We start from the raw sequence: 26,932 nt of genomic DNA on the forward strand, positions 1-26,932 counted from the left end.
AACTGTGTTCAGGTACAGAAAGTGAATAATCGCAATGCAAAACATGCTTTCCTTTTTTTGCTTTGTCTCAGTTATAAATAGTTTAGATAAAAATACTGTTTTTGTTTTAAAATTTAGCCAAAATTAGGCAAAATTAAGAGTTTTTCCTTAAAACAAGTAAACTTATCTGCCAGTTGGGAAAGTTTTATTTTCGCTTTGAAATATAGATATTTGGACTTGAAACAAGACAAAAATTTTAAGTAAGAAAATTACTTAAGAATAATATAAAATAATTATTGTTAATTATTTTATTTATTTATTGCATAGTTTGTATAAATACAGTGATTAAATAAAATTCTGTAGCTACTGGTCAACTATAATCCAGACTTAACATTGCATATCTTTGCCATGTGACTATTGCAGATGCGCACATTCACATATCGATGCTAAAATTATATATTCTACAGCCCTATATTGGAAAACAGTGGCTTGTGCTGAGGCAATTGAGAAAAAAAAGCCTTTTTTTATTTTGTATTCCAGCCAAACTAAAAGTGTCTTGAGGTGTGGTGACCATAGTATGAGCAGTATAAGTAAAAAAAAAGCACTGTTCACACACAGCGATCATGCATACATCTATTTGATTTAATGCTGCTTTATTTTTCCTTACAATAGGGCACCACCAAGCAGATCTATACAAGCGCTCCAGTGGTGGACAATGAACTTGTGCAACTGAGTTTGCGACTCTTTAAAAAGAAAATGGCTTCTACTCAGTCAAGCGGACAGGACAAGACTGATTCAGCTTCTGCAGCTCAACAGCTGAATACACCAACAGATTTGTGCGTCTCTTGAGCACACTTAGTGAGTACAGTCTGAAAGCACTGATCTCAGATCATCGTTAACCCATACTTTTCATCAGTTATTGTAACACTGAAACTGTTTTGAAGTCAGTGCTGATGGAGGATTGCTGCCCTAAACCTGACCAGATCACAGATCCATAGAGACTGGAAAACACTAGCCTGTGGAAATGCTGTCTTAAGGTTTCATGACCTTTGAACTTTGACTCAGAAATGTGATAATTATGTACTGCATAAAAACTGTGTCATTAACATTTGTTTTAGAGACTTTTTGTAATGCCTGATGTGTGTGAATGACGGTTGCTTGTGGGCTATACAATGGGTACTGAAGATGGACAATAAAATGACTGTATTTGTTCTGTGCATCTGACTTGCGGTCCCCTTGTTTGTCAGTTTTGTTTTGAAATGTTTTGTGATCAGTCTGCTTCAGCACTCTTTGTTTGCAGTACTACTTTGTTTTATTAAAACATGATTCAAGAAGAAAATGTGTTTTTTTATCAACCATATTGCTTGTTTTATGAAATAAAATATTTTATACAGAGGATATTGTGCGTAAATAATACATTTTATAAATGAGTACTTCACTATTTGCTTATATTGCATGGCAATAATAAAACAGTAGTGCAAAGATCTGTAATTTAGAGATCCTGTCATTTTATAAGAAATACGAGGCAGTCTGCATAAAACAAACGAGTTCTGTCATTTCTATCGCTTCCGCGTTGAAGTCCTCCTCTATCCCATCATGCACTTCGTGACGGATGACGTGTCTAAGGAGTCAGATGCTGCTACGCAGGCAGCGGTTACGCTAACGCTTGTGCTTAGACATCACCAATGTCTGAATTTTGACACCCATATCTACATTTCACGCATGTAAATACATCTACAGATTACTTAATCAGTCGGTCGTGGCAAAATGGTCGAGTTCCACCGTGTCCGTGTTGTATTTGTGTCGCTTTTCTTGTGCGGGTTGTTGCAGGACGCGTTGAGTTTCTATCTTCCTGGTTTGGCCCCGGTCAGCTTCTGTAAGAAAGAAGCGGGCGACAAAAACAGCGAAGTCCCAGACTGCAAGGTAAATATTCACATTTAGAAGTGTACTAAATTAGTTTGCTTAAATGTATGAGATGTCTTGGTTTTTGTTTAGTTTTTTCTTTATTGCCGTCCGTATGTTGCGTGATGCTAGCTCGAAATGCTATTCCGGGGTCAGTTGTGAAAAACCTATGATCTTAACTCACTCAAAGAATAGCCGTTTTATCTCTTTTATTCATTTTAGTGTCGTAAAGGGTAAGTTTAACGTTAGTCAAATGGTTTGTGTGGCCTAACTTAAGTTAACTTACATGATAGAGGCGCGGTTCTTACTCAACTGTCACTCTCGAACTGGGCTTAGACTTTCAATTTGTTCGTTAACGTTAGTTTTTTATTGTAAAATTCGGGTTTTATTTACCGTTTTTCTTCGAAAGCCTTGGCTTTTGTTTTGAGATTAATTAGCAATTGGGTACGTTGACAAGAAGATCAATAACTTACCTGACAGGATCAGTAACCGTGACGTTAACTTGCTTGCATTGAATGGAAATAATAGCATTTAATTGCTTAGCAAAAAGTACTCTCGCCTCATCCTGTTTATTGTATTTCTAATAATATCTATAATAGTATAGAAATAAAAAGAGGAATCAAATTATCAGTTAAACTTTTAATTAATCGTATTTAAGTCATGTTTTGAAATGCTGATAATTCAAACAGTAAAAATTGATATTAATGAACCATTTAAATGCATTTAAATGCACATCTTTTTAAAGGCATTTGCCTAATGTCATTCTCTCTATTTGCCACATGCTTTTCTAGAGTTAAAATTAAATCGAGTTAACCCTACTGTAAAATGCCATTGGACAGTCCTGAAGTTAGATTTAATGATTAATTAAAATCTTGTTTTTAAGTTTGATTAATCAGCGTTTTAAAACATGAATTCAATAAACAGTTATAAAATTGTCTTTATTTATACATTTGAAATTATTTCTAAATGCATTGTTTTATTGCTTTATTAAATTACATTTAAAAACACAATTTAAATAGACACATTTAAATATGTCTATTTATTTGCCCACTATTTGTTAATATTAGTTGTGATTTATTTATACACATTTTTATGCTTCAGTTTTTAAGTTGTTCCTTTGATTCTTCATTTTATTTCTAATTGGCACTTCTGGTCCCCCATTGAAGATAAGCTTCTTTTGGAATAGTTTCGAATGTGCACTGCAATTAAATAGATCGCAAGTGAGTTTAACTAGTTAGTAGTTACTAGAGATTTTTGGCCTTGTTTTGTTTGTTTGTTTGTTAATAATTATGTATTGAAATGATATTCGATTGCTACTTTACAAAAAAGTTTTATCAGTTATCTGTTATAAAATAATAACAATGTCCTTTACACTGTTTGTTAGTCTTCGTTAACAGGAGTTACAAAATATAACTTCCCTGTTGGTACTAAATTATTTCTATTAAATAACTTACGAGATACATTTTTTTCATTTAGCATCCTCATACATAACTTCACACATAACATAATAAAACATTAAGATTGTTTAATGGATTAAAAGTGTTTTGTATTGTTTTTTTTTTGTTTTTTTTTTGCATTTGCTAATTTTTGCCGTTTACAGATAAAACCTAATTTTAATGTGTTGACGTTATTTGTAATGTGAGGAATAGAGATAGTTAGGTGGGAGACTTGCATGGTTTGATTCTTTGGCAACATATGTACACATGTAAACTGGTTGAACAGGTGTGACAGATGTCCCCCCTGATTTGATAGAGGTAAAGTTATTCAGACATTCTCCTTAATAACATAATATCAGAAAAGTTTTCTTTGCAAATTCTAAATGGTGAAATCATGTTAGCAGCCAATGCAAAGTACAACATTGTTCACAGTGAATTAGATATTGTTAATGTTGTTTATAAGTCATACTTGCATGCTATTTACAATCAAATATTTAAAGTAACATGGTAAACAATATAGAGAGTGCTAAATGAACGAATGCAAATATAAAACCAACTTTACCTTTATAATGATTTGCATATTGTGGTTAAGGGAGGTCCATTTTCTCAGTGGGTTGTCAAATTTCTGTATAGTGATTAAATGTGGTTATTTTGTTAAGCATTGTTTTCAACAGAATCTCACTGCAATTCTCTACTTTTTTGAATGATTAAGTAGTTAATCTCGTACTTGCGTTTTAGTATTATTTGCTTATCTTCAATGACTGTTGGGTTTAGGAGTCACATTTGAGTGCACACCCCCTTTTCAAAATCTCATGTTTGATTACAAATGAAATCGTATGAATTTGTACAAATTAGCCACTTTAAAATAATTTTAATTATTAAATAATTAAATAATTTTAATTTTGTAGTTTCCACCCACCAAACTGCTATAGTTACTGAACTAATATTTTGATGCCACAGTAGTCTTTAGTACAATAAAATCACCATAGAGGCAGTAAAACCTTCTCAACCCTGTTTGTGGTTTTAAATTTGGGATTTTTACAGTAGTAACATTAACTAAAGTGACTGGTAATTTGTTGGAGAATTTAGTGTCTAGTGTCTTTATTTTAATCCTTTATAAGGGCATTAAATAGTAAATCATATATCATACGAATACTTGTATGTTAACAGGAAATGTCAATGAAAGTAAACAGTCATCATTAAACAGTGATGCTTTTATTACAAAAAGACGGATATGCTGTGGACATTGCTCTTACATTTGCTGCTTCTCTTTTCAACAGTCAACCATTGAGCTCTTTGTGAACAGGCTGGATTCTGTGGAGTCAGTTTTACCCTATGAATATACTGCGTGAGTTTAACATGTTTGTCATTTTTTTGTTCATGCAACATTTTTATTTCAGTAGCATTTATATGCTGATACATTGGTTATACATATATAACTTATCAAGGTTCGAAATTAACTTTTTTACTTGGCAGCACCGGTGCTCCTAACTTAAAAAATTTAGGAGCACCAGAAAATAATTCGGAGCACCCACCAAAAATGAATGATCAGTACCACTGCAAATTGTACATTAACAGATTTATTGTATTTGAAAACAACATCAATTACGAGTAACAAAAAAGTGAAACAATTGTCTAACTAACGCTGAGATGACATTGATATTTGTGCAATAATTCCAAAATAAATGTCTAATAATTATAAAACATTAATGATGACGATGATGACAATAATACTGATAATGAATTAAATTTCTCATTATCATGCATCTGTGAATGTGCTTGAATGTGAGTTGTGTGCTATGTAAAGACCTACTGTTACTTTATAAAAAATAAATTCATGGTTTGCATCAAACAAAAATATTCAGAAATATTCATTTTGAACTATTCTTTTTATATGCATGATAATTTTATAAATGTTTCTGCTCCAAAACAAACGAAAGATTATAATAAATCATTAAATTCAATGCTAAAAGCTGCAAAGCAGTCATCAGTAATTAAATAGGTATATAACATGCATCTCAAGAAAGAACAGACAAAAGAAAGGTAGAAAAGTCTCACTTCTACCACTCTTTAAAAGTTTTGGTTTCGGTTTGTGTCATTTTAAATGCTCAGTCTCGTTATGTGCTGATTAAAATTTTTGGGGGGTGAAATTATGGTGGTTTTCTAGGAGAAATAACAAAATGGGAGATGGGTCTAAAATAGAAAAAGGTAGTGTTGGCAAGTATGGTGATGACGTTTAGGGTGTTAGATTTTACATTTAGCAGACATTTGCGATAAACGCAGTGAATACAACACGTCTAGATTCAGGCATGTTTTCCAAAAACCCTCAATTGATCTCGGTTGGCAGATCAACATTTACCACATGACCGCTGTCATCAACAGTATTTTTTGCAACTTAAGGTGGGGTTTGCCAACCTGTGTACTTGTCACTCTTCAGCCGTTTGCATTTTCCGTGGTTACAAAAGCTCCCTGTCATCTGACAGCAGAAAGCTTTGAGTGATTGACAGCTAATATGAATCAATATAGCGGCAGGAAAGAGCGATTCAGCACGTTTTTAGAAAAAATCTAAACTACAACCATTTTTGGCAGTCACACAAGTGCTCCCAAATATATTATGAATATAAAAATGGAAAAAAATGCAAAATAGTTGCAATTTCGAGCCCTGCTTAAACATTTATAACTTTTATTTTCAATACTACTTTTTTGTGTGCTTTTTTTAAAAATAATATTAGTATTTTTAATTGTATTTTAAAATGTATTTAAATTTGTACATTTTGGTATGCCAACTTAATACTTTAGGGGTGTTCGGTTCTGGGTTTTTTTGGTGTGGACTCTTAATTTTTGATTCCTAATTTTGGAGTCAGTGGAATTGACTCCATTTACATTCACTTAAAATTTTCACTTAAAAGTGCAAGGATTAAACATGCTGTATCATATTGAGCTTTATACAATGCTGCTGTCTCAATTGCAGCCTTAAATTACTGTGCAGTTCTCCTCTGGTCAGACAAAACCAGCAGTTTAAATCATCTGCAGTTAAAATAAAACTGTTATCAGCCTGCACTATTTTAACAGCATATTTTAGTTGTTGCTGTTCCATTTTGTTGAACGGTTAGTATTTAATTGTCATTAAATATAAAGTAATTTTCGATGTTATATATATAAAAAAAAAAATTAAAGTAAAAGAAAAGCTGAAGAGGATGTAATGCAGCATTCGTGTTGCAGAGTCACTAGAGAATATACTGGAGAGGGAGGAGAGGATAGTTTGAATGTGGAGATTTGTGCCTAGACTGAGCCGAGGGTGGCGTTTTTTTTAACAGAGGCCTTTCAGTCAGACCACTCACTTTATAATCTAATGAAGGCAAGAATGTCTTTGTCTTCTTTAGAAGACATTCAATATGGCATAAACTCTGCATTATTAATCAGCCTTGCACTTACTGTGTGTTCAAGCTCCCAAGGGAGTTCTATCTGAATTAACATGGCTTTACATATAACAGCTTTCTTAGTGTAAAATTCATTACATTACAGCATAAACAAACAACAGATGTAAAACTTGTTTAAGGAAACTCACGTAGGTAGAAGTATCTGGTGTCACAAAGTATTTGTCTAACACAAGAGTTAAATTTAACATGCATATTATGAATAGAATAATTTATTGTTATACAAGAAATTAACTTACAGGGTGATCAGGGCCAGGTTTCATCTTTAAGGGGTTTATTTTGCAGCAAAGATTAGTTGACTGAACATTAACCTGCTCATTACATGTTTTTCTCTACTGGAAGGCTTTTTAAAAAACTGTTTTTTTTTTAATTATTTTTTTTTTTATTTTGTGCAAATGTTTCTCTGCATACATATAGAAGTCCTGGAGCATTAGACTTGTTGGCGTTGTTCTGATGATTAGTAAACATATATCTGAATGAATTGTTCTCATATATTTAATTCACATCTATTTATGAAAAAATACATTTGTATGGCTAATACAGTCAACCCCTGCATGTGGTAATTTTGGGCTTTACTGTAGATCTGTCTGTCTTGTGATCTGATAAATCATTAAACAAAAAATCCATCTTTGAAGCGCTATAAGGAAGTATGTCCACTGGAGGCTAACCAGTCAAGCCTGATTTATACTTCTGCGTCAGGTGACCGGCGTAACCCACGGCACATGCAACGCGCGTGGCTGTGCATTTATACTTCTGCGCGCTGTCTCTGTTGGTCTGCATTAACACTTCCGAAACACTAGTTGGCAGTGAGGTGTAAATGTTCCTCTGTGTCAAGTTTCTTGGCTGTTGTTTTGCTTTTCCTGAACACTTCCGGGATGTACAAGTGGCTCAAACTCGCTTATTTTGAGGCAGGAACCGGCGGACGTGCAGCAACTTTAACTATTAGGTAAACACAAAACAAAACTTTCCATCCGGAGCTCCTTCACGGTACTCCACACTTGTAAACAATTGCTCGCGCCATTTGCGCGGCTCTCGTTCCCGCCCAGACTCATCAGCGCTACCAAGCCGACCAATCACAGAGCTTACGCTACGCGTCGTTGCGACGTGTAGTTACATTTTTTGAGAGGTGCATGTCAGCGACGGCCACGGCGAAGGGCTATGCGTCAGCGCCGTAGCATACGCCGGTGTTTGACGCAGAAGTATAAATCAGCCTTCATACTTGACTAATTGACTAGTTGTATCTAATGGTAGATTTTGTAATGTTATGGCTGATATTTAAAGCACAATGTTATTTGCATATTTTATTATTACAGCTAATGTTACGTGTTTCATACTTTATTTTAGGTTTGATTTTTGTGCTGAGCAACATGAGAAGCGTCCATCTGAGAACTTGGGCCAGGTGTTGTTTGGTGAGAGAATTGAGCTGTCCCCATATAAGGTATGTTAGATAGCTTTGTTGCTCAAACACTTAAAAAATGTTGCTATCGATCAAATTTATGCTTTGAGTGTAACATTACAAAGGCTCCACAGTAATATCTAGTGTCAGTGCCTGTACTGGACATGTAATATTTATAATATGAGTAAGTTTGGCGCATTCAACAGTTGCTTGGAGTGAGGGGATGGCATGGATGTGATTTTGTATTCAGATGTACAATATGCACATGTACAGATTTTTTTCACAGTACCATCTGTAAAACATTCTCATTTGCAGCTCTTGAAAACCACAAGTATATCCCACTATTGTAGTAAAAATTACTTTTGACAAATAATAAAGAATATTTAGACACAATAGACAACTAAAATGACTTGTGAGGAGCTTGATAATCATGTCACCTTGATAATTTTTTTTTTGTTCTTTGCATCAGTTAAAACAAAATTGTTCTCTTAGTCATGGCATTTTATTCTGTTATCTGAGGTTGTATTTTTTGTTTCCTCTAGTTTTTGTTCCAGAATGATTTGCAATGCCAGTCTGTCTGCGTCAAGTCTTACAAAACACAAGATGCAGGTGATAAAGCCAAATTGGATTTCCTCAAGAAGGGAATGCTCCTCAATTACCAACACCACTGGTGAGGCGTTTGTCAGTGTCTCTTGTTTTCCAGCTGAAAAACTAAACTACAATGAAGTATAGCATATTATCATTTTGGCTAGCTTCCCTGGGGTCAGTGGAGCTGCACTTCAATGCACTAGTGTTGTCATGAGACTGGAACTTTGATATAACAGCTTAAAATATAGATTTTCAATACCATTTTTAAAAGCACAAGAAAAAAAAAATTTAAGATGAGCAATACTAGAATATAAGAATTAGGCATTTTCCAATCTACTCCAATTGTTGCTTATTTTATTTTCTGATTAAAACAAAAGTGTTATCCTAATATTAACCGCTCGCAGAAATATCTTGAGGGTAAATTACTGAATTTTTAATATTGCATTACACAAACAACAGTACCTAGGCTGATGTTTTTGACATTTTATGTCAGCTTAAACTCCTAGAACTCAGTAAGAGATTACTTTTGTTTAATTTATTGGGAGATTTAAGGGCGCTCTACTTTACACTTCACTCTGCTGGTTTATTTAATTTGTCATTGATATTGAACTGGGAGCAGTCATCAACCTATCAGACCAAGTTGTTTATACAGGTCTATGCATCATTCTTCGCTTCGCTAAATTTGTTGTATTACCAAATTTAGTCAGCAGTGCTATGTAGCCATGCTTGCACACTGGCCTGTTTGTTTCCCTCTGTCAGTTTGCCTTAAACTAAAAACCATCCTAAACAAAAGTGATCGCAGGGGTTCAGCTCCTGCCACTGTATGCAGAGGTGATGGGGTAGTAGTGCCTTGTCCAACAGGTCAACTCACTGCTGGTGAGAGAAAGCAACGCTGGTGTTAATACTTACCAAAACCAAAATCGTATAATTTTAAATATTTCAGTATGGAAAATCGATATTTTTGACAACAGTACAATGGACCATCCTTTAACAGTCACATACTGAACTGAATGGAATAATTTTTTAGGAAACTGAAACTACACCAGTATTCTACTACTATTCTAATGCCTGCCTTATATATTGAATTTGTTTCCCATTAATGATTTGTTTTTTATCTAAAAGTAGCTAAATTGTATAAAGCGCTTTAGCCATGAAGGTGACTTTAACTGACTAAACATTTTCTCTCTATCAGGATTGTTGATAATATGCCGGTGACCTGGTGTTACGATGTGGAGGACAATCAGAAGTTCTGTAATCCTGGCTTTCCCATTGGTTGTTATGTCACAGATACAGGACGGGCCAAAGATGCCTGTGTGGTCAATGTGAGTAACACTGGACCACAAATTTTTCATAGGTTAATTTTATTTTAATTTAATCTAAATGCACATTTACATGCAGGCTGACTTCAATGACAAAGACACCTTCTACATCTTCAACCATGTGGACATAACAATTTTCTACCACAATGTGGAAAATGAGGTTGCTGGTGCCAGACTGGTTGCAGCTAAGTTAGAGCCCAAAAGGTATTTTTATGTTCTGTAAATTAATTTCCAACCAGCAACAAGCTAGCAGACAAGGGTGCTGCCAAAATATAATTAAAATGTTGTTTTAGGAGACTGACAAAATATCAGTGTTAATATGGATCGTGTTTCTGTCTTTTTTTATAGCTTTAAGCAGTCCAACGTAGACAAACCAGACTGCACAGGACCTCCCATGAGCCTGAGCAACAAGTTCAATGGAGAAATCAGGATACCCTACACTTACTCTGTCAAGTTTCTGGTCAGTGATTTAATTACAGCTGTTTTAAAGGAATAGTAGTTCACTCAAAAATAAACATTTACATTTTTTTAAATTACTTTTAAATTTTTTTTTTAAATTGCTAACACTTGTATTGTTTCAACCTTGTATGACTTTCAATTTTGAAACGATAAATATATTCATTGTTTTCCCTTCATACAGTCAAAATATAGGCAAATCTAACAAGCACAGATGGTTGCATCCTAAGGGAACAGATTTTAATTTATGTTTGATTGTTGTTCACTACCTCAATCATATGTGCTTGATGAGCGAGAAGGATTAAGCAACACATTTCATCTTCTGTTTACCATATTTTATTTGCTCAATGGAATTGTATTCATCAGTGTTTTAAGTTAATAAAAGACTACATTTAAATCTGCTAAAAAGTTATAAGAAAAAAAGTGATAAGATGACTCTTTTTATTAGTTTTCCTTATTCGTAATCATTAATCGTAATAGAGTTAAAATGTTCGATTTATTGAGATTTTGATTTTAGGCCAAATCACCCAGGCTGGGTAAGTTAAAATTGAACATTTTAACTCTATTACAATTAACGATTAACAACTATTTTATTTATTTAATTTTTGCCCTCATAATTCGTACAGTGTATATACTCCTATATTAGTAGGGGATTATTTAATGAAGGGTGCATTACTTGATTTTAAAATAATTGAAGAAACCATACATTATCTGTTATCTATGATTATTTAGACCCTAACCCTAACATCAAAAATCGACCAGGAAAATTAGTTTATAGGTTCTTAATGCTGATTTAGATTTACTTTTCGATTAATCGCCCAGTCCTTGTTAAGCTCCTATCCTATTATCAATTAGCTAATCATGGTCTTACTTTTCATACTAGAAACTTCTAGTCAAGTGTATTGAGGCGAGTTGGGGCTTAAAGGTATAATTGAGCCAAAAATTAAGATTCTGTCATCATTTACTTATCCCTAACTTGTTCCAAACCAGTTTGAGTGCTTGTTCCAAACCAGTTGTTCCAAACCAGTTTGAACAAACAAAAAAACAGCCATTGACATCTGTAGTTTTTTACCTAGAATGGATTTGAATGGCTGCTTTAAAAAAATTCTTCAGAATAATTTTTGTGAAGAAAAAGAAATTCACAAATGTTTTTAAAAACTTGAATATGAGTAAGACACGTTTTTGTGCGTTTAGATGCCCTTAGTGCCACTAGGTGGAGTACTGGTATCATGTCATTTATTGCAATTTCCTACAGGGGTGTGCCAACTATTGTCTATAAAATATATGAATTGAAAATATTGATTTAAAGAATATTGTGTAGTGTAGTACCACACAAACCTTAATCAAACAACTTCAAGTTAACTTTGTTCTTTAAACTCTACTGCATGCATTAAATTGTAAAGGCTGTTTGCTCTAACTCTTTAAAATCAAATAGGCTCTGAAACCCTATTGGAAATTGCTCTACTTTTAAACTTGTGTAAAACGTTTGATTTGGCATTTACAGGAGGATAAGACAATTCGCTGGGCCTCCAGATGGGATTACATTCTTGAGTCTATGCCACACACAAACATTCAGTGGTTCAGGTGAGAGCAACTTTCACCTGCTACACATTTTGTGACCCTGGTTCAAACTCAAGGTTATGCGGCATTTTGTGTTGCAGCCTTTGTGAAGTACACATTGGTGTGACATCAGGCTACACTCCTGTGTGTGTTTGTGGGCTCTGGGGAAACTTTACAAGTTTATAGCAAATAGCGTTTAATTTATTTTCAACAAAAGAAAAGCTTTAAGGCCTTCCAAAGTTTTTTGCCTAAATAAAGGCTTAGTTTTAACTTTGGAAAGCAATTATATTATTTCATAAATATTAGTATTCTAGTTTTACTGTTGTTCTTTAAAAGATGTTTTTTATTAAACACAGATAATACATGCTTAATGTAGTAATATACTTCTTTAGTGATTACCAATAAACAGAAAAATCTGTTTAATAATAACTGTTCTAATTAAAACCTTCTTTTCCGTTTAACAGCACAATAGTATTATTGAAATATATTGTGACAATTTCAGTAACCAGTATTTATTTATTAAATTAAATGGTAATAATAGTTGAAGTCACAAAATATGAATGCTCAGCTGTTTTGTTCTCCTCCACCAGTATCATGAACTCTCTGGTCATCGTACTCTTCCTCTCTGGAATGGTCGCTATGATCATGCTTCGAACACTTCATAAAGATATCGCTCGATACAACCAGATGGACTCTGTGGTGAGTTTCACTCTACAAGATTACATCATAATCTTATATGATCTGTATATATGTTTGTGTGACTGTTGTAGTTTATGCATTTTAGTACAGCTAACATTTTGTCTTTCAGGTGATTGGTCATATTTATGTATGCATGTGTTTGAGTCTGTCTGTGGTTAATCAGCATAATGGCAAAAGAACACTGTATTTCACTGTATTACAGTGGCAGTGGCTTAGTGCTGGTGTTAATGAAGAATCTGCCATGCGTTTTGCTCATAATGTGAAATAAATCCACACTTTGTTGATCAACAGTTGAACACTTGAGGCAACAACAGCATTTACTTTGCCATTTTGTGTGTTTGTTTGTGCTTTCCTTTAATCTGCACCTCCGTAAACATGTGCCTCGCACGTGCATGATGTCATCGTTTTCGAAGACTCGTTTTCAGAAATGACAACAACAGACATTTTTCAAAAACTTGTAGACCAGGATTGCCCAAACTCGGTCCTGGAGGGCCAGTGTCCTGCTAAGTTTAGCTCCAACTTGCTTCACCTGCCTGCCAGGAAGTTTCTAGAGCTTGATTAGCTGGTTCAGGAATGTTTGATTAGGGTTGGAGCTAAACTCTCCATGTTGTAGACTAACTTTTTTCTGATTTATGCTTAGAAAATTACATATTTTTTTGGCTAAAAACATTGTAGTGTATATTACTTCTTAGTGAAACAATTGGCCATAAAAAAAGCAAAAAAACAAATTTTTTTTTATTTTTGCAGAGAAAAGTAGAAAATAAAAAGCATCTGAACTAAATATTTCCTATGTTTAATTTTGTGATATAACAGTTATGCGGGCAGTTAATTCTGCTAAGGTGACCCCTTATAACTCTGGGTATAAACTGAAGGAAAGTGAGTGAGTGATGCTTGACACGTTAAAGCTTAACTCAGTAAAAAAAAAGAACAGGCTTCTGAATATTTATCACATTGTCTGCATTCAATCAAACTGAAATGCTGAAATGAAAATACAGATGAGCGCGGGGCTTTGAATCACCATTGTTCCCACCAGGCAAGCAAAGAATATGATTTACCTAAAGCATAAGAGACTTGTGTTTTGTTTATTTCATTTATTTTAGTCAGATTGCCGTGCATATTAAACAATGCGCTCACCACAATATCAGGGAACCTCTCAAGACCTATGTTTTTTAAAGGGGAAGTATTAGCATGATTAAACTAAATAACCAACTAGGGATGTCCAGATCTAATTATGTGTTTGGAAATCGTGCCCAATCACGGGATTTCGGACTTTATCAGAATCGCATGTTACCTCCAGACCAGGACTTAAAAAAAATTTATAATATATATATATATATATATATATATATATATATATATATATATATATATATATATATATATATATATACAGTTAATTGCTGGTAAGGTAGAACACGGAAGCAGCTTGAACAGGAAAGTGCAAGTGTTTCTAAAATTAATAACGACAGCATTGCCATAGCAAACTAAGAGATATGTAATTAATTAATGAATTACCAGCCGGGTATTTTAATTTGAGGTGATATTTGTTTTTAAATTATATATATTTTTATACTAACTGTTTCACTAATGTGCAAAAGTAACAAATTTGTTATTTATTACTTGATTGTTCAAGCTACTTCACAGAAGTGCTCTGTTTATTAACAGAGTTGTTGAATGTTAAAATAGAAGTATCGGATCAGGTATCATATCAGTAGTCAAAATCAATTGACTCTGACTTGAGGGCAAGAAAACCTGATCGGGACATCCCTATAACCGACATATGAAAATATGTCAGTAAATGGTTATGAATTTTGGTTTATTTTCGATCAACCGTCCAGCCCTTGGTAGGACCCATATTCCTGGGCTGGGATCATTTAGAGCCCATTGAATCTGCACTACCAGAAGTCCACTATATGGAGAAAAGTTCTGCAATGTTTTCCTCAAAAACCTTGATTTCTTTCGTCTGAAGAAAGAATGAAATGACATTTTGCATGACAAGGTAGTGAGTAAATGATTAGCAATGCATAATTCTGGACGTAAAGCAATTGTTCAAAAAAACTTCACATTCACATATCTTTGTATATTTGGGCTTGTCCATCTGGGGTTGGAGGTCATACAGGGTCAGGCGTTATGCGCACACATCTGTTGCTTTTACGTGTTCTCTCTTTCCTGTGTCTCACCGTGGCCCGCAACACCCCCTCCACACGCATCAGACTCATTAAAGGACAGACCGAGAGTGACACACTGTATCATTGGTCTGAGCAGCAGCCGGCGTCTTTCCTTTCATCTCAGGGTGCCGTAATTGGGCTGCAGACCCAAAGCCACGCCTGAACAGGGTTCCGTTAGCTCCTGCTATTGTTGAAACCTCGCTTTTCCTCTCCATCTTTTCCAGGAGGATGCACAGGAGGAATTTGGCTGGAAGCTGGTTCATGGAGATGTCTTCAGGCCGCCTAGGAAAGGCATGCTGCTGTCTGTGTTCCTTGGTTCTGGGACTCAGATCTTCATCATGACCTTTGTCACTCTATGTAAGTAGTGGTAGGATAGTGATAGGATTACTATAGTAGTATAAAATTGAAAAACAGATTGATTGGTTACTGACAAATATCAGGTCAATATTAGTTTCTTTATTTACTTAAGAAAATGGTATTGGTAGTGCTAAAAACATTTCAGACAGCTGTTTAGAATAAATGAACGGTACTACTGTAGTAGAAGAAGAAGGTGATGATGTAATAGAAATTATTACTTTTATTCAGCAAGAATTGAACAACAAATGAACAATTAAACATAACTTTCAAATATGGTTGGGCAATATGGCAAAAATGCAATCTCTATAATTATTTTCCTTATTAGACAATAATGGTATAGGTTTCGATATTAATTGTTAATGCTTTTAGATTTAAAAGTGTACCCCAACAATGACTGAAACCACTAAACTTAGAAGTTCTATTGAATGGCAAAACATTTTCAGCCAAAAAATCTTTGGTGGCCGAAAAAACGGTACATCTCTATTATCAACACACTTCTAGATTCCCACAAAATGGCTAAACAGCATTTTGAACTGTCTTCACTATACAAATATTTTATGAAATAACAATAGCAACAAATCAGCATTTTGTTTTTGAAAGATTGTATAAAAATAAAACTGCCTAGCTTTGCCATGACAATGAAGTATATATGCATATTATTTTATGAATAAATATATACACAACCAGTCAAAATTTGAGTTTTTATTCTTAATTTATTTATATATTTTTTAAAGAAAATTATTCTGTTCATTAAGCAGCATTTATTAAATGTAAAAAAAAAAAAATTTTAATTGTTAACTTGTTTATTAAATATGAATTTATTACATATTGTATGTAGTTTCAAATGAAAATTATTAGTCCAGTCATTATTGCTTTTATTACTATTGCCATAAAAAAAATAATAATTAATATTAGTGATTTCAGAAGGATCATATGACTATGAAGACTAGAGTAATACAGCTAAAACAACAAAACATTATTAAAAACAGTTTATTATTATTATTATTATTAAAAACAATTGTGTTAAAACCGGTTTTAAAGGGATAAAAAAATAAAATAAAGACATAATAGAGCAGCATAGCACTGTGCTCATTCAGTAAATGCAACAAGAGTTATTTTATTGAAATAAATATGAGAGAGAAACAGACGATAAAGATATGTTTTAGACAATATCTTTTAGACAGTAGAGCATTTATTAATGTAGTTATTTTTCTGAACAAATAACTTCTAAAGAACAATCAAAACAGTCAAGATATCAAAGAATGCTGCTTTGATCCATTTTACCCTTTGTTGTGGCTGATATAATGTATCTCCCTGGACAGTCCTGAAAGTTAGTTTGGAGCTTTATTGTATTTGCAACGTTTTCAACAGCGATGTGATGGAATTTGATGGGTTTATGTCTGACATTTGTCTGAATTTACTCATTTTAGTAGACATTATGAATTCATGCAAGTTATTCTCTCTCGCTTTGTGTAGTTTTTGCCTGTTTGGGTTTCCTGTCACCTGCCAATCGCGGGGCTCTGATGACGTGTGCAGTGGTGCTGTGGGTGCTCTTGGGTACTCCAGCTGGTTATGTGGCTGCTCGCTACTACAAATGTAAGTAAGCAAGTGGCAGAGCTTTGACCTTTGACCTCTGATCCTCCCTTCATTAGGGCTGTCTGCAGTTCGTTAGATTTAATTAGTGTCAAAGGAGCCCTCTACACGAACAGGCAGGCATACACACACCCCTGCTGCTTTTTGCTTTAGCTGTGTTTGACGGCTTGTGCAGAATACAATGAGAGCTTACCCTTCTTTTTCCCCAACCTGCCATGTTCTACTATGATATCAGTTGTAGGATCCATCTGGTGAGCTCTGTCTGTTTTAACATCAGTCGCGCAGCATTGTTTAATCCTTCCCTTTGATCTTCTCATAGTTTTTTTTCTTCTTATAAACAGAATCGTCACAGATATTGATGAATTTATTTCATTATTATGACATTTTGGGGATTTTTCTATTTGTTTTATCATCAAACATGTTGAAAATCCTGATAATTTTTAACTAATTTATCTTATTAATATTTAACTTATGTTTGTATGTTAAAAATAATAAGTTGAACGCAAAATATAAACGGATGGTGTAATGTGTTGGCTGATTTTCTAAAGTGTCTGTAAATGTATCTGTAAACTAATACTACCTCCAAAACCTTGCACAATGGATAGAGTTTTCAGAATAAAGGTGGAAAAAGTGATACTGAGTGCTATAACAAATGGAAAACTCCCTTTATAATCATTAACACTGTATTGGCCTTGATCTGCAAAATGGAAGTGCACTCGATTTTGCAATTGTTTTACAACTTTTGATTCAGCTATTATTGCGAGAAATGACTAGGGAGGGATAATAAACAGCATAAAATGGTCAAACTACTTGCTCTATAAACGTGTGTTAAGGACAGTTCACTAAAAGTAGAATACTGTAATAAAAAGAACATATCAGAAACCTCAAGAAGCGTAACAAGCTTTTTTTTTTTTTTTTTTTTTACATCTCAATATCATTGGAAGTGAGTTAGACCGGACATCTTTATCCAAACAGATTCTATGAGCTGTGCCCGGTGTTGGAATATTTTATCAATTCCATGCATGTTCAATAAAAAAGGTATTTAGAAGGTGCGCAACAGTTTTTATTTCCTGACATAAACTTTATTTATTTTTTCGGGGGTTTTCACCTTTAATGGATAGAAAAGTGTAGAGTATTGACAGGAAAGCATGAGGACTAGAAAGAGGGGAATAATCGGCATAGGACCACGAGGAGGTAATCGAATTCAGGTCGCTGTGAGTGCATGTGTCGACGCACTAACCACTACACCACTGGCGCCGACTTTTTGACTACAACTTGTATAGGCAGCTGATATTAACAGCTGGAGTTTTATTAAATTCATCACCTGTCAATCATTCTCCAGCCCTTCTTTGGCCGCACCCATACATGCGTCCTCTTTTTCTACGAATAATTTTGCAGAACATTAAATGTCTTTCTCTGCTCAGTTAGGCTTTCTCAACTGCACATATTCTGTGTTCAGTTTTAACACATTTCTGCTGACAGAAAGTTTAGCTGCATAGCTCAAGTTAATTTTAGACATTCAGGCCTTTGCATCTCTGTCAGCTCTATCTACTTCTGCAAAAATGCTTCATTAGTATGCAAAGCATTTCACAGTCAACAGAAGATCAGTTAATATGTCATCTTTAAGCAATGAAAATTAACACAAAAATGTGTTTAGTAAAAAATTCCTTTGTAATTCCTTTATCGCAAAACCACCCCTTTGTAAAAACAATAAATAAATGAGGTTGATACACTGTACAATAAAAGTCTTTCATCCATAAGCATTCTTTGTTTAATCAAACCTGTTAGCATTTAGAACTCTACAATGTTCCGTACTGCACATCTTTCTACATAACTTCTGACTTCCTAAGTAACCAGAGCTTTTCAGAGCTCAAACACTAATGCACACAGGAGAGTTCGAAAGCTTTCCACTTCCTCTCTACTGCAAAACTGTCAATATGTTTCAATTTCAATTTTGACTTAGTATTAAATCTACTTGACAACACAAACTATAAGCAAAATGTGCTCTTTAAAAATGCACCATATATGATTTTGGATACAGTTTCCCATGCTAGCATATAACTTTGTTTACTGAATCCAGCATTGTGCTTTCATTTTTTTGTTGATATGTAAGGTCAACTTGTCTTTCTTTCTCTCTCTCTTCCCAGCTTTCGGTGGTGAGAAGTGGAAGACCAATGTTCTGTTGACAGCTTTTCTCTGTCCAGGGTGGGTAAAATAAAAAATAGCTGATTTGTTTAAATTAAAACCAATGAATTATGGTATTAAGCAGTTTTCATAAATTTTATCAAAGAATTAAAAATTGGCTCTATTTTTAAAATTTTAAATTAGCATTTTGAAATTTTGTGCTTTGACGTAGCTTTTTTAAAATGTTGTTTTTCAGAGTGGTGTTTGCAGATTTCTTTGTGATGAATCTCATTTTGTGGGGTGAGGGTTCATCCGCTGCCATGCCCTTTGGCACTCTGGTTGCCATCCTGGCTCTGTGGTTTTGCATATCAGTGCCCCTCACCTTTATCGGAGCGTACTTCGGTTTCAAGAAAAGCGTACGTTTTATTTTTTTTTAACCAATAACATTTTTTAGAACTTAATTATTTTTTGAATAACCCCATCAGTGAAAATTTATTTGACACTTTATTTATTTTTTTGTTATTATAAAGAATTTAGTATTTATGTATTTACTTATTATTATTATTATTATTATTATTATTATTATTGTTGTTGTTATTATTATGTATAATAATATGTTTATGTTATTTACTGTTTCATATTAGGCCATTGAACATCCTGTGCGGACCAACCAGATTCCAAGACAGATTCCAGAGCAGTCCTTCTATACTAAACCTCTTCCTGGCATTGTCATGGGAGGAATCCTGCCATTCGGATGCATCTTCATCCAGCTGTTTTTCATTCTCAACAGCATCTGGTCAGTGCTGAAGTGCACTTCATCACAAACCTCTGAGTCTGAAATAGATCAATAATCTTTTTATATTAAGTCTAAACTGTGCATGCTTTGGTTTGTACACATAGGTTAGGGTATGTGTTTAGTGTTTGTGATGTCATTCTCACACACAATATACATGCTTAGACCATCACAGGCAGAAAAGAAACAACAATAAAAACAACAGATTACTAAAGACTAAGGGCTCTCTTTTGACGGTCCATGCGCAAAACGCAGGGCGCAAACACTTTCAGGGCTGTCAGAATGCATTTTTACTAATGTAAGGATGGAAAAATCCGCTTTGCGCCATGGCGCATGGTCTATAAGGGTTGAGTTTATTTTCTTAATGAGTTATAGGTGTGTTTTGAGAATAAACCAATCATAGTATCATCTTCCATTCCCCTTAAAAGCCAGTTGCGTTGCGCCATAAGAGCATTTGCTATTTACACGATGTAAAGTAAGTGTGAGTGGAAAAACTGAGCATTTCACTTGCAAGAAAACAGTTAAACAGAGCATCTGCAGCGCGAGAATGACAGATAAATGATCTACTTTCACTTTCGCTCTCGTGCATAGGGAAACCTTTACGCACAGACATTAATTTGCCTATAAATAATTAATTTTGTTTGTTCAGCGCAAATATTTGTTTCAAAACTATTTTTAAATTTATATCTAATTTCCAGCAAATGAATAAATGAACAATATAACGAAGTGTGGTCAAAAACCTGAGTTATATCCTAAAACACATGCTATGCCCCATATGGTCTAAAACCTTCAGGTGGGTAAATCTAAGCTTGTTTTCAATAAACCAATATAAATATGGATATAATAAATAATACTGCTAATAATGATAACATTATACAAAAACAAATTTTTATGAATGAACTGAAAAAGCCTCCTGATGTTTTGTAATATTTTAATCCTTTATATTTATGTCCTATATATATTCTTATTATATCCTATATATATATATATATATATATATATATATATATATATATATATATATATATATATATCCTTAATATTTAAAATTTTTTCCATATGTAAAGATATTTGCATATTGCTCTACTTTTTGTGTGTATTAAGAAGTGTGTAAGCGAGGTGCAACTCTGCGCTGGATGTGTTCTGGTCTATTGAAAAATCTATTATAGTTTCTCAAAATAGCAACGGGCCAGCAATGCGCCTCAGAACGACTTCCTTTTTAGACCAGAACGTCTATGGGCGCACATATGAGCGCAGCGTTGCGCAACGCCTCAAAACCACTCTTGCACCAAGCTGAAACTAGCAAAAAACTATTGCTTTGCGCCACATTGTGCCGGGTGTATGATAGGGCCCTAAAGGTGTTGTTGATGTGTTGAGGCGAGTAATAGATTTCTGCAACTGAAATTGTTTTTGTTGCTCATAACATTTAGAGAGCAAAAGCACAGATACGGATATGGGTAGTTTTTTGTGTGCTTCTGTATACTGTAAAATTAAAATTATTTTTTAAAATAAAAATTATTTATCTCTTTTAGCACACTAATATTATTGAAAATGTAATCATTGATTTTGCAGGTCTCACCAGATGTACTACATGTTTGGCTTTCTCTTCCTGGTCTTTATCATCTTGGTCATCACCTGCTCTGAGGCCACCATTCTCCTCTGCTACTTCCACCTGTGTGCTGAGGTGAAAACACACACACACACACACACACACACGCATGTTTTGGAAAATTGTGCTTCTCTCTTTTGTATTTATTTTTTAAATTGACTTTGTGTCTATCTCAGGACTATCACTGGCAGTGGCGTTCTTTCCTGACCAGCGGATTCACAGCTGTTTATTTCCTGGTCTATGCCATCCATTACTTCTTCTCTAAGCTGCAGATCAGCGGACTTGCCAGCACCATTCTTTACTTTGGTTACACCATGATCATGGCGCTCATCTTCTTCCTCTTCACAGGTTTGTGTGTGTAGAAAGTGAGAAGTGTTTGTGAAGTCCTTGCACTTGCTATTCCTGTGCCTGGGAGGTTAGTGGCCCTTGAAACAGAGTGTGAAGGGAAAGGGCTTCAAGTTTTACCCCTAAGAAATGGGTCAGCACTACAAAACCTGCACACATCATCAAATGTCATCGCGATCTCTTGCTTCATATGAGTTCGACGATCGCGACTGCTGTAGTTATTCCAGTTGCTTTATGATTTTGTTAATTATCTTCAGAATTAAAAAAAAGTCACTGAAGGCAATGATATCATGTTATCATAGCTATCTAATGCGGCAATAAGATCGTAACTGTACTGCGCATTTACTTTGTGGCCATATTCATCTATGTAAACACACAAAAACAACTTTAACATTATAGCAGACACCGTAAAAAGCTCATTCCCAGCCACTAGACTTTTCTGACAGGGTATTCGAATGTCAGATGGAAAAGTATGTTGTGGAACTGTTATACAGGAGTATTATAGATAACGAAAATTCCTTTTTTTATATATATATATATATATTTTTTTTTTTATCAATTCCATGCATGTTCAATAAAAAAGGTATTTAGAAGGTGCGCAACAGTTTTTATTTCCTGACATAAACGTTTTTTTTTTTTTTTTTTTTAAGCATGATGGTAAAACACGAATGCGATTATGAAAATATTAAAACATGTGCTTGTTTGTCATAAAAATTCGTAATAATGACAAAAACATTTTAATTTGTTCATCTCCTTCCGTGTGCAGCCATTCTGCCATTGCAGATGGTTTATTCTGGGAAATTCTTTTACCCCTTGGTTTCGAGTTTGGTTCTAAAGAATCTCAGTTTCAAGGGTTATCTAGTCTTTCCACTTAGTCATACACTTTTAAGCTAAGAAGAATTGGGACAGTAGAGGTGTCAACCTACACTGGTCTCTCGGTTCAGTTTTGTTTATCAGGCCATCGATTCGGTTCAATTCGATATCTTGGTGCATCACGCTGCATTGACGATGCTTTCCATACACAGTTTTATATTTTACTTCACAGCACAACTTTTCTTGTATTAAAATGTATACATTTATATTTATATATTGTTTGTAATACAATTTTGTCCTTTAAAACAAAAAGGCATATACAGTTGAAGTCAGAATTATTAGCCCCCCTTTGATTTTTCTCTTTTTTTTCTTTTTAATATTTTCCAAATGATGTTTAACAGAGCAAAGTAATTTTCACAGTTTGTCTGATAATATTTTTTTCTATTGGAGAAAGTCTTATTTGTTTTATTTCGGCTATAGTAAAAGCAGTTTTTAATTTTTTTAAAAACATTTAAAGGTCAAAATTATTGGCTCTTTTAAGCTATATATTTTTGATAGTCTACAGAACAAACCATCATCATACAATAACTTGCCTAATAACCCTAACCTGCATAGTTAACCTAATTAACCTAGTTAAGCCTTTAAAATGTCACTTTAAGCTGTATAGAAGTGTCTTGAAAAATATCTAGTAAAATATTATTTACTGTTATCATGACAAAGATAAAATAAATTAGTTATTCGAAATAACTTATTCAAACTTATGTTTAAAAATGTGCTGGAAAAAGTCTTCTCTCCGTTAAACAGAAATTGGGAGAAAAAAAATAACTGGCAGGCTAATAATTCTGACTTCAACTAAATAAACTGTACCTTTTAAAAACTCAAGTATATGCACAGTACAACATAAGCATTTGTAGCAAATGAGCAATTGTAAATATTATCTTTTCGCTTTCTTGAGCGTTGTTTAGCAAGTTCTTACACCTCGTGATTGGTCACACGCTCAACAGAAAGGGCTGCAATCGGCTCTAACGCTCTGGTGCTGTACACCAATGAGTGACACTGATAAACTGCTTCAGCGATCATAGCTGATCCATGTTCGTAGAGGAGGAGAACTCTCTCTGCAGACACGCGCTTGTGTCTAGATCCACAAGTAACGATGTAACAGCCGAGAGAAGATTAAATGTTGCCTCATGCCAACAGGCCAAATGTCCACAGTGAAAGAGAATTGGAATTTACTTTCATTTTCTCAAAAGCAGTGAAACAGGGCTTTTACTGTTAATTTGCTGTCAGTGAAAGACTGTCCAGCAAACACACACGCATATAGATTGTGCACAGTCTTTAATTAGTTGTAGCATTTTAATTACTTGCATTCGCATCTCTCGCCATAGTAATCTACCACGACATAGCACAAATTAGATAAATGGTCTCAGTACGTAATAACCGGTTATGATGTATTACTAAACCGAAACCGAATTGTCTGCGTCTGCATCGTGTTGCACTGAATAAACAATTAATTTTGACACTCCTATGGGACACCCCTACCCCTTGTTTTGCATGTTTACATGAAGGGAAAGAGCTAAGGGGCAGAATTGGAATTGGGCCTTAGTGTGCTATTTAATTACTTTAACTTTCAAAATATTGACAATTGGCTGTCAGTTTCGCTCATGTAATATTTTAAAAACATTTTTCATTTTGTCCAGGCACCATTGGATTCTTCGCTTGCTTTTGGTTTGTCACCAAGATCTACAGCGTGGTCAAAGTGGATTAAATGAAAGCAATCTCAGATGAGACTGAACTTCTCTTCTCCGCCCAATGTGAGATCCCAGAGGGAGGGACCTGAGCGCTGTTTATCTTCTGTTGCCACGGCAACCCTTCTTTACATCAGCAACTCTAAATCTACAAATTTAATTTACTTTGCTGTGTGTGCGTGCGGGCGTGTGTACATTAGTAGTGCATATTCAACCAATTGGAAGAACTCTACACATCTGCTTCTTTAGTTGGAACAGAATACAGCAGAAACACACATTGGCCCTTATAACTCACATGGGTATTTACGATTTGGAGTTGTCATTTGTAAATATTACTTACTTTATTCTTTTGCTAACGTTCAAATGGAAGGGTAATGCATAAATCGCAGAGAAAACTAGCTCCAGTCATTGAATCTTCAAGGTGTCGGAAGTATGATTTTGTAAATATCTTCTTTTGTTTCTTAAATTCATCAAGCAAGAAAGTAGAAGTTGAAAGCCGAAGGACTTCATTCTTTGGGTTGATTTAAGAGTGAGGCTGTGTGAATTTTCTTTTTTTCCATCTTGTTGATACTGTACAATTACTGCTTGCGTATACTTGTGTATAACCAGTGGGGGGAATGTCTATTTAACTTTTTTGTTTGGTCATTTTTTCTTTGTTTTCTGTTTATGCCTCAACACTTTGTGTGCCTCATTATCACAGAGGAAAATCAAGACTGGTAAAAACTGATTTGGGAAGATGTGAAGTGCCCCGTCCATACACAGGGGTAACTGGAGTGAAATGATTTCTTTTGTTTGTATATATGCACAGCGTTAAACGTGTGTCCAGCATAAACTACATTAGCTTGGTTGGCTACTCGGTTTTGGTTTTTGTCTTCTCTGATTTTGAGGTAATGAGATTACAAGAAAAATGAAAAAAAAAAAACTATTAGAAATAAAACCTTGTCTTCAAAAATATAAGTTAACTTGTGTTTTTTTTTGTGTTTTTGAGAGAAATTGTTTGTCTTAAATGTTAGACATATTTATTAATTAATCTATGACAGGGAAAACAGAGGACTTGTTTTGGCTAGAGACCTATTTCACTTTGGATTGAGCAATCAACTTCCTCCAAAGTTTATTTCTAAGCTGCTTCAGCACACCTGCACGTCTTTGCCAAATGAACCTGACAAGCTGAATTATCTGCTTCAGGTGTTTGATTTGGCTCTGCTGGATCGTGGGCCTCTAGGAGCAGGGTTAAAGACCTCTGGAATGTAGAATGTACTTTCAGAAGTTGGTTATTTTAAGAATTTTTTAACTGATGACCACCTTTTTTTTTTTTTCACATGATTATTGGGTTTCAACTGAATGGCTCCACTTCCTTTTTTTGTGGAACTTTCATTCAAAAGAACTGCAACAAAATTATTTTGCGCTCAAAATAATAAACATAGTGTAGACATCTAGACTCATTCGCGTAACCAATCTTCTGTGAATAGGTAACAAGACGCTGTGTAAAGGTGATGCCTCTTGGTAGTGCTGATTGTCTGAAGTTTGTATAGAAACACCAATTCATTGGATGATGGCGCGGATGCTGACTTGCCACTTTCACATTGTCACACTGGCAAGTGTGCCATCTGATTTCTCTGTTGAAGAAAGTAAATTGTAATGACTTGGCAACGGATGCAGCGTTTCATTCTCTTTTCAGGGAACAGGTTAATTAAGTAAACCAAAATGTTCTCTTTCATATATCCAGACTTTGCTGTAGTAATGAATGGTGACAATATACCAAACAAGCTACTGTATATCTGGCTTGTTGGGAGACATATCAGAAAAAGCTCATAACTGGTTCGAGGAGACAAAACCCAAGGTAAATTGTGTGGGGAGAACCACGCTGCCACAACACCAATGTCCTCCTGGGGAACTCCTTTAAAGTCCAGTCGTCTTTATTTCTGTAGCACTTTAGACAATGTAGATTGTGTCAAACCTAATTTACATAGATGAACGGAAAAAACAAAAGCAAAACCATAACTATATTTCACATTGTGGGGCATATTGTTATAATTTTTTATTTTTTTAACAAACTTCAGAGAAAGCTCTGCTTCTGGTAGATTGAGCCTAAACATTTAGAGGTGAATGATGTGGATCTCTATGCTATTAAAGTAGCATCTCTAACCCATTCAATGTTTAGATGCAGAAAGTCCATCGCGGTCAGCACCAAAGCGTATTAAAAGCTGAGGAGATTGCTGCCAATGGCTAGAGGGGACATGTAAAACTTAAAAGCTCTGACAGGATCGATCATGGAAAGCCTTTTATTCTTACCAGATTCAAATTGAGGAGGACAGAAAGAGTAAAATGATACCACATGATATCCAAAAATATAAACATAACCTTGGATACATAGCCTGGTCTGGGACACAAAGTAACCTTTCTCAGACCTGCTGTGAAACCCAATCAAGCCTTGCTGACAGCGAGTGTCCCCAACTAGTTTCAGAAAAGTCAGTGCTAATAAAGAGAGCAACCTTGAGAGTCAGAATCCAATCTAGAGCTGAGTTTAATAGCTCAAAAGGAGCTTCCATTAAACATTCTACCACACGGATGAGCAACTTGGTCTTGGAGGACCATTATCTTGCAGTTTTCTTC

At 34.6% G+C, this 26,932-nt stretch overlaps 2 protein-coding genes across 7 annotated transcripts in view; both read left to right on the forward strand.

Annotated features, from left to right (window-relative positions):
- The window catches only part of zc3h13 (zinc finger CCCH-type containing 13), a 34,150-nt gene extending 32,775 nt beyond the window's left edge, over positions 1 to 1,375 (forward strand). For 2 of the 4 annotated variants that reach the window (XM_087235948.1, XM_087235949.1), the window contains exons 21-22: positions 652 to 837; positions 924 to 1,318. In XM_087235948.1, coding sequence (XP_087092074.1) covers positions 652 to 828 — 177 coding nt within the window. In that variant the 3' untranslated portion in view covers positions 829 to 837; positions 924 to 1,318. 4 annotated transcript variants of the gene reach the window in all.
- A 235-nt stretch (positions 1,376 to 1,610) lies between these two features.
- tm9sf2 (transmembrane 9 superfamily member 2) lies at positions 1,611 to 25,273 on the forward strand. Of its 3 annotated transcripts, NM_212728.1 has the most exon segments (17): positions 1,611 to 1,902; positions 4,598 to 4,665; positions 8,099 to 8,192; positions 8,693 to 8,820; positions 9,931 to 10,060; positions 10,137 to 10,261; positions 10,406 to 10,517; positions 12,018 to 12,097; positions 12,664 to 12,772; positions 15,165 to 15,297; positions 16,774 to 16,893; positions 19,038 to 19,095; positions 19,271 to 19,430; positions 19,659 to 19,810; positions 21,380 to 21,491; positions 21,593 to 21,764; positions 24,272 to 25,273. In NM_212728.1, coding segments are annotated over 17 exon segments (1,977 nt in total). In that variant the 5' UTR covers positions 1,611 to 1,746; the 3' UTR covers positions 24,340 to 25,273.
- The last annotated feature ends 1,659 nt before the right edge of the window (positions 25,274 to 26,932 follow it).

Source organism: Danio rerio, chromosome 1, assembly GCF_052040795.2.
Source record: "Danio rerio strain M-AB ecotype USA chromosome 1, GRCz13ab, whole genome shotgun sequence".
Classification (NCBI taxonomy): Eukaryota; Metazoa; Chordata; class Actinopteri; order Cypriniformes; family Danionidae; genus Danio; species Danio rerio.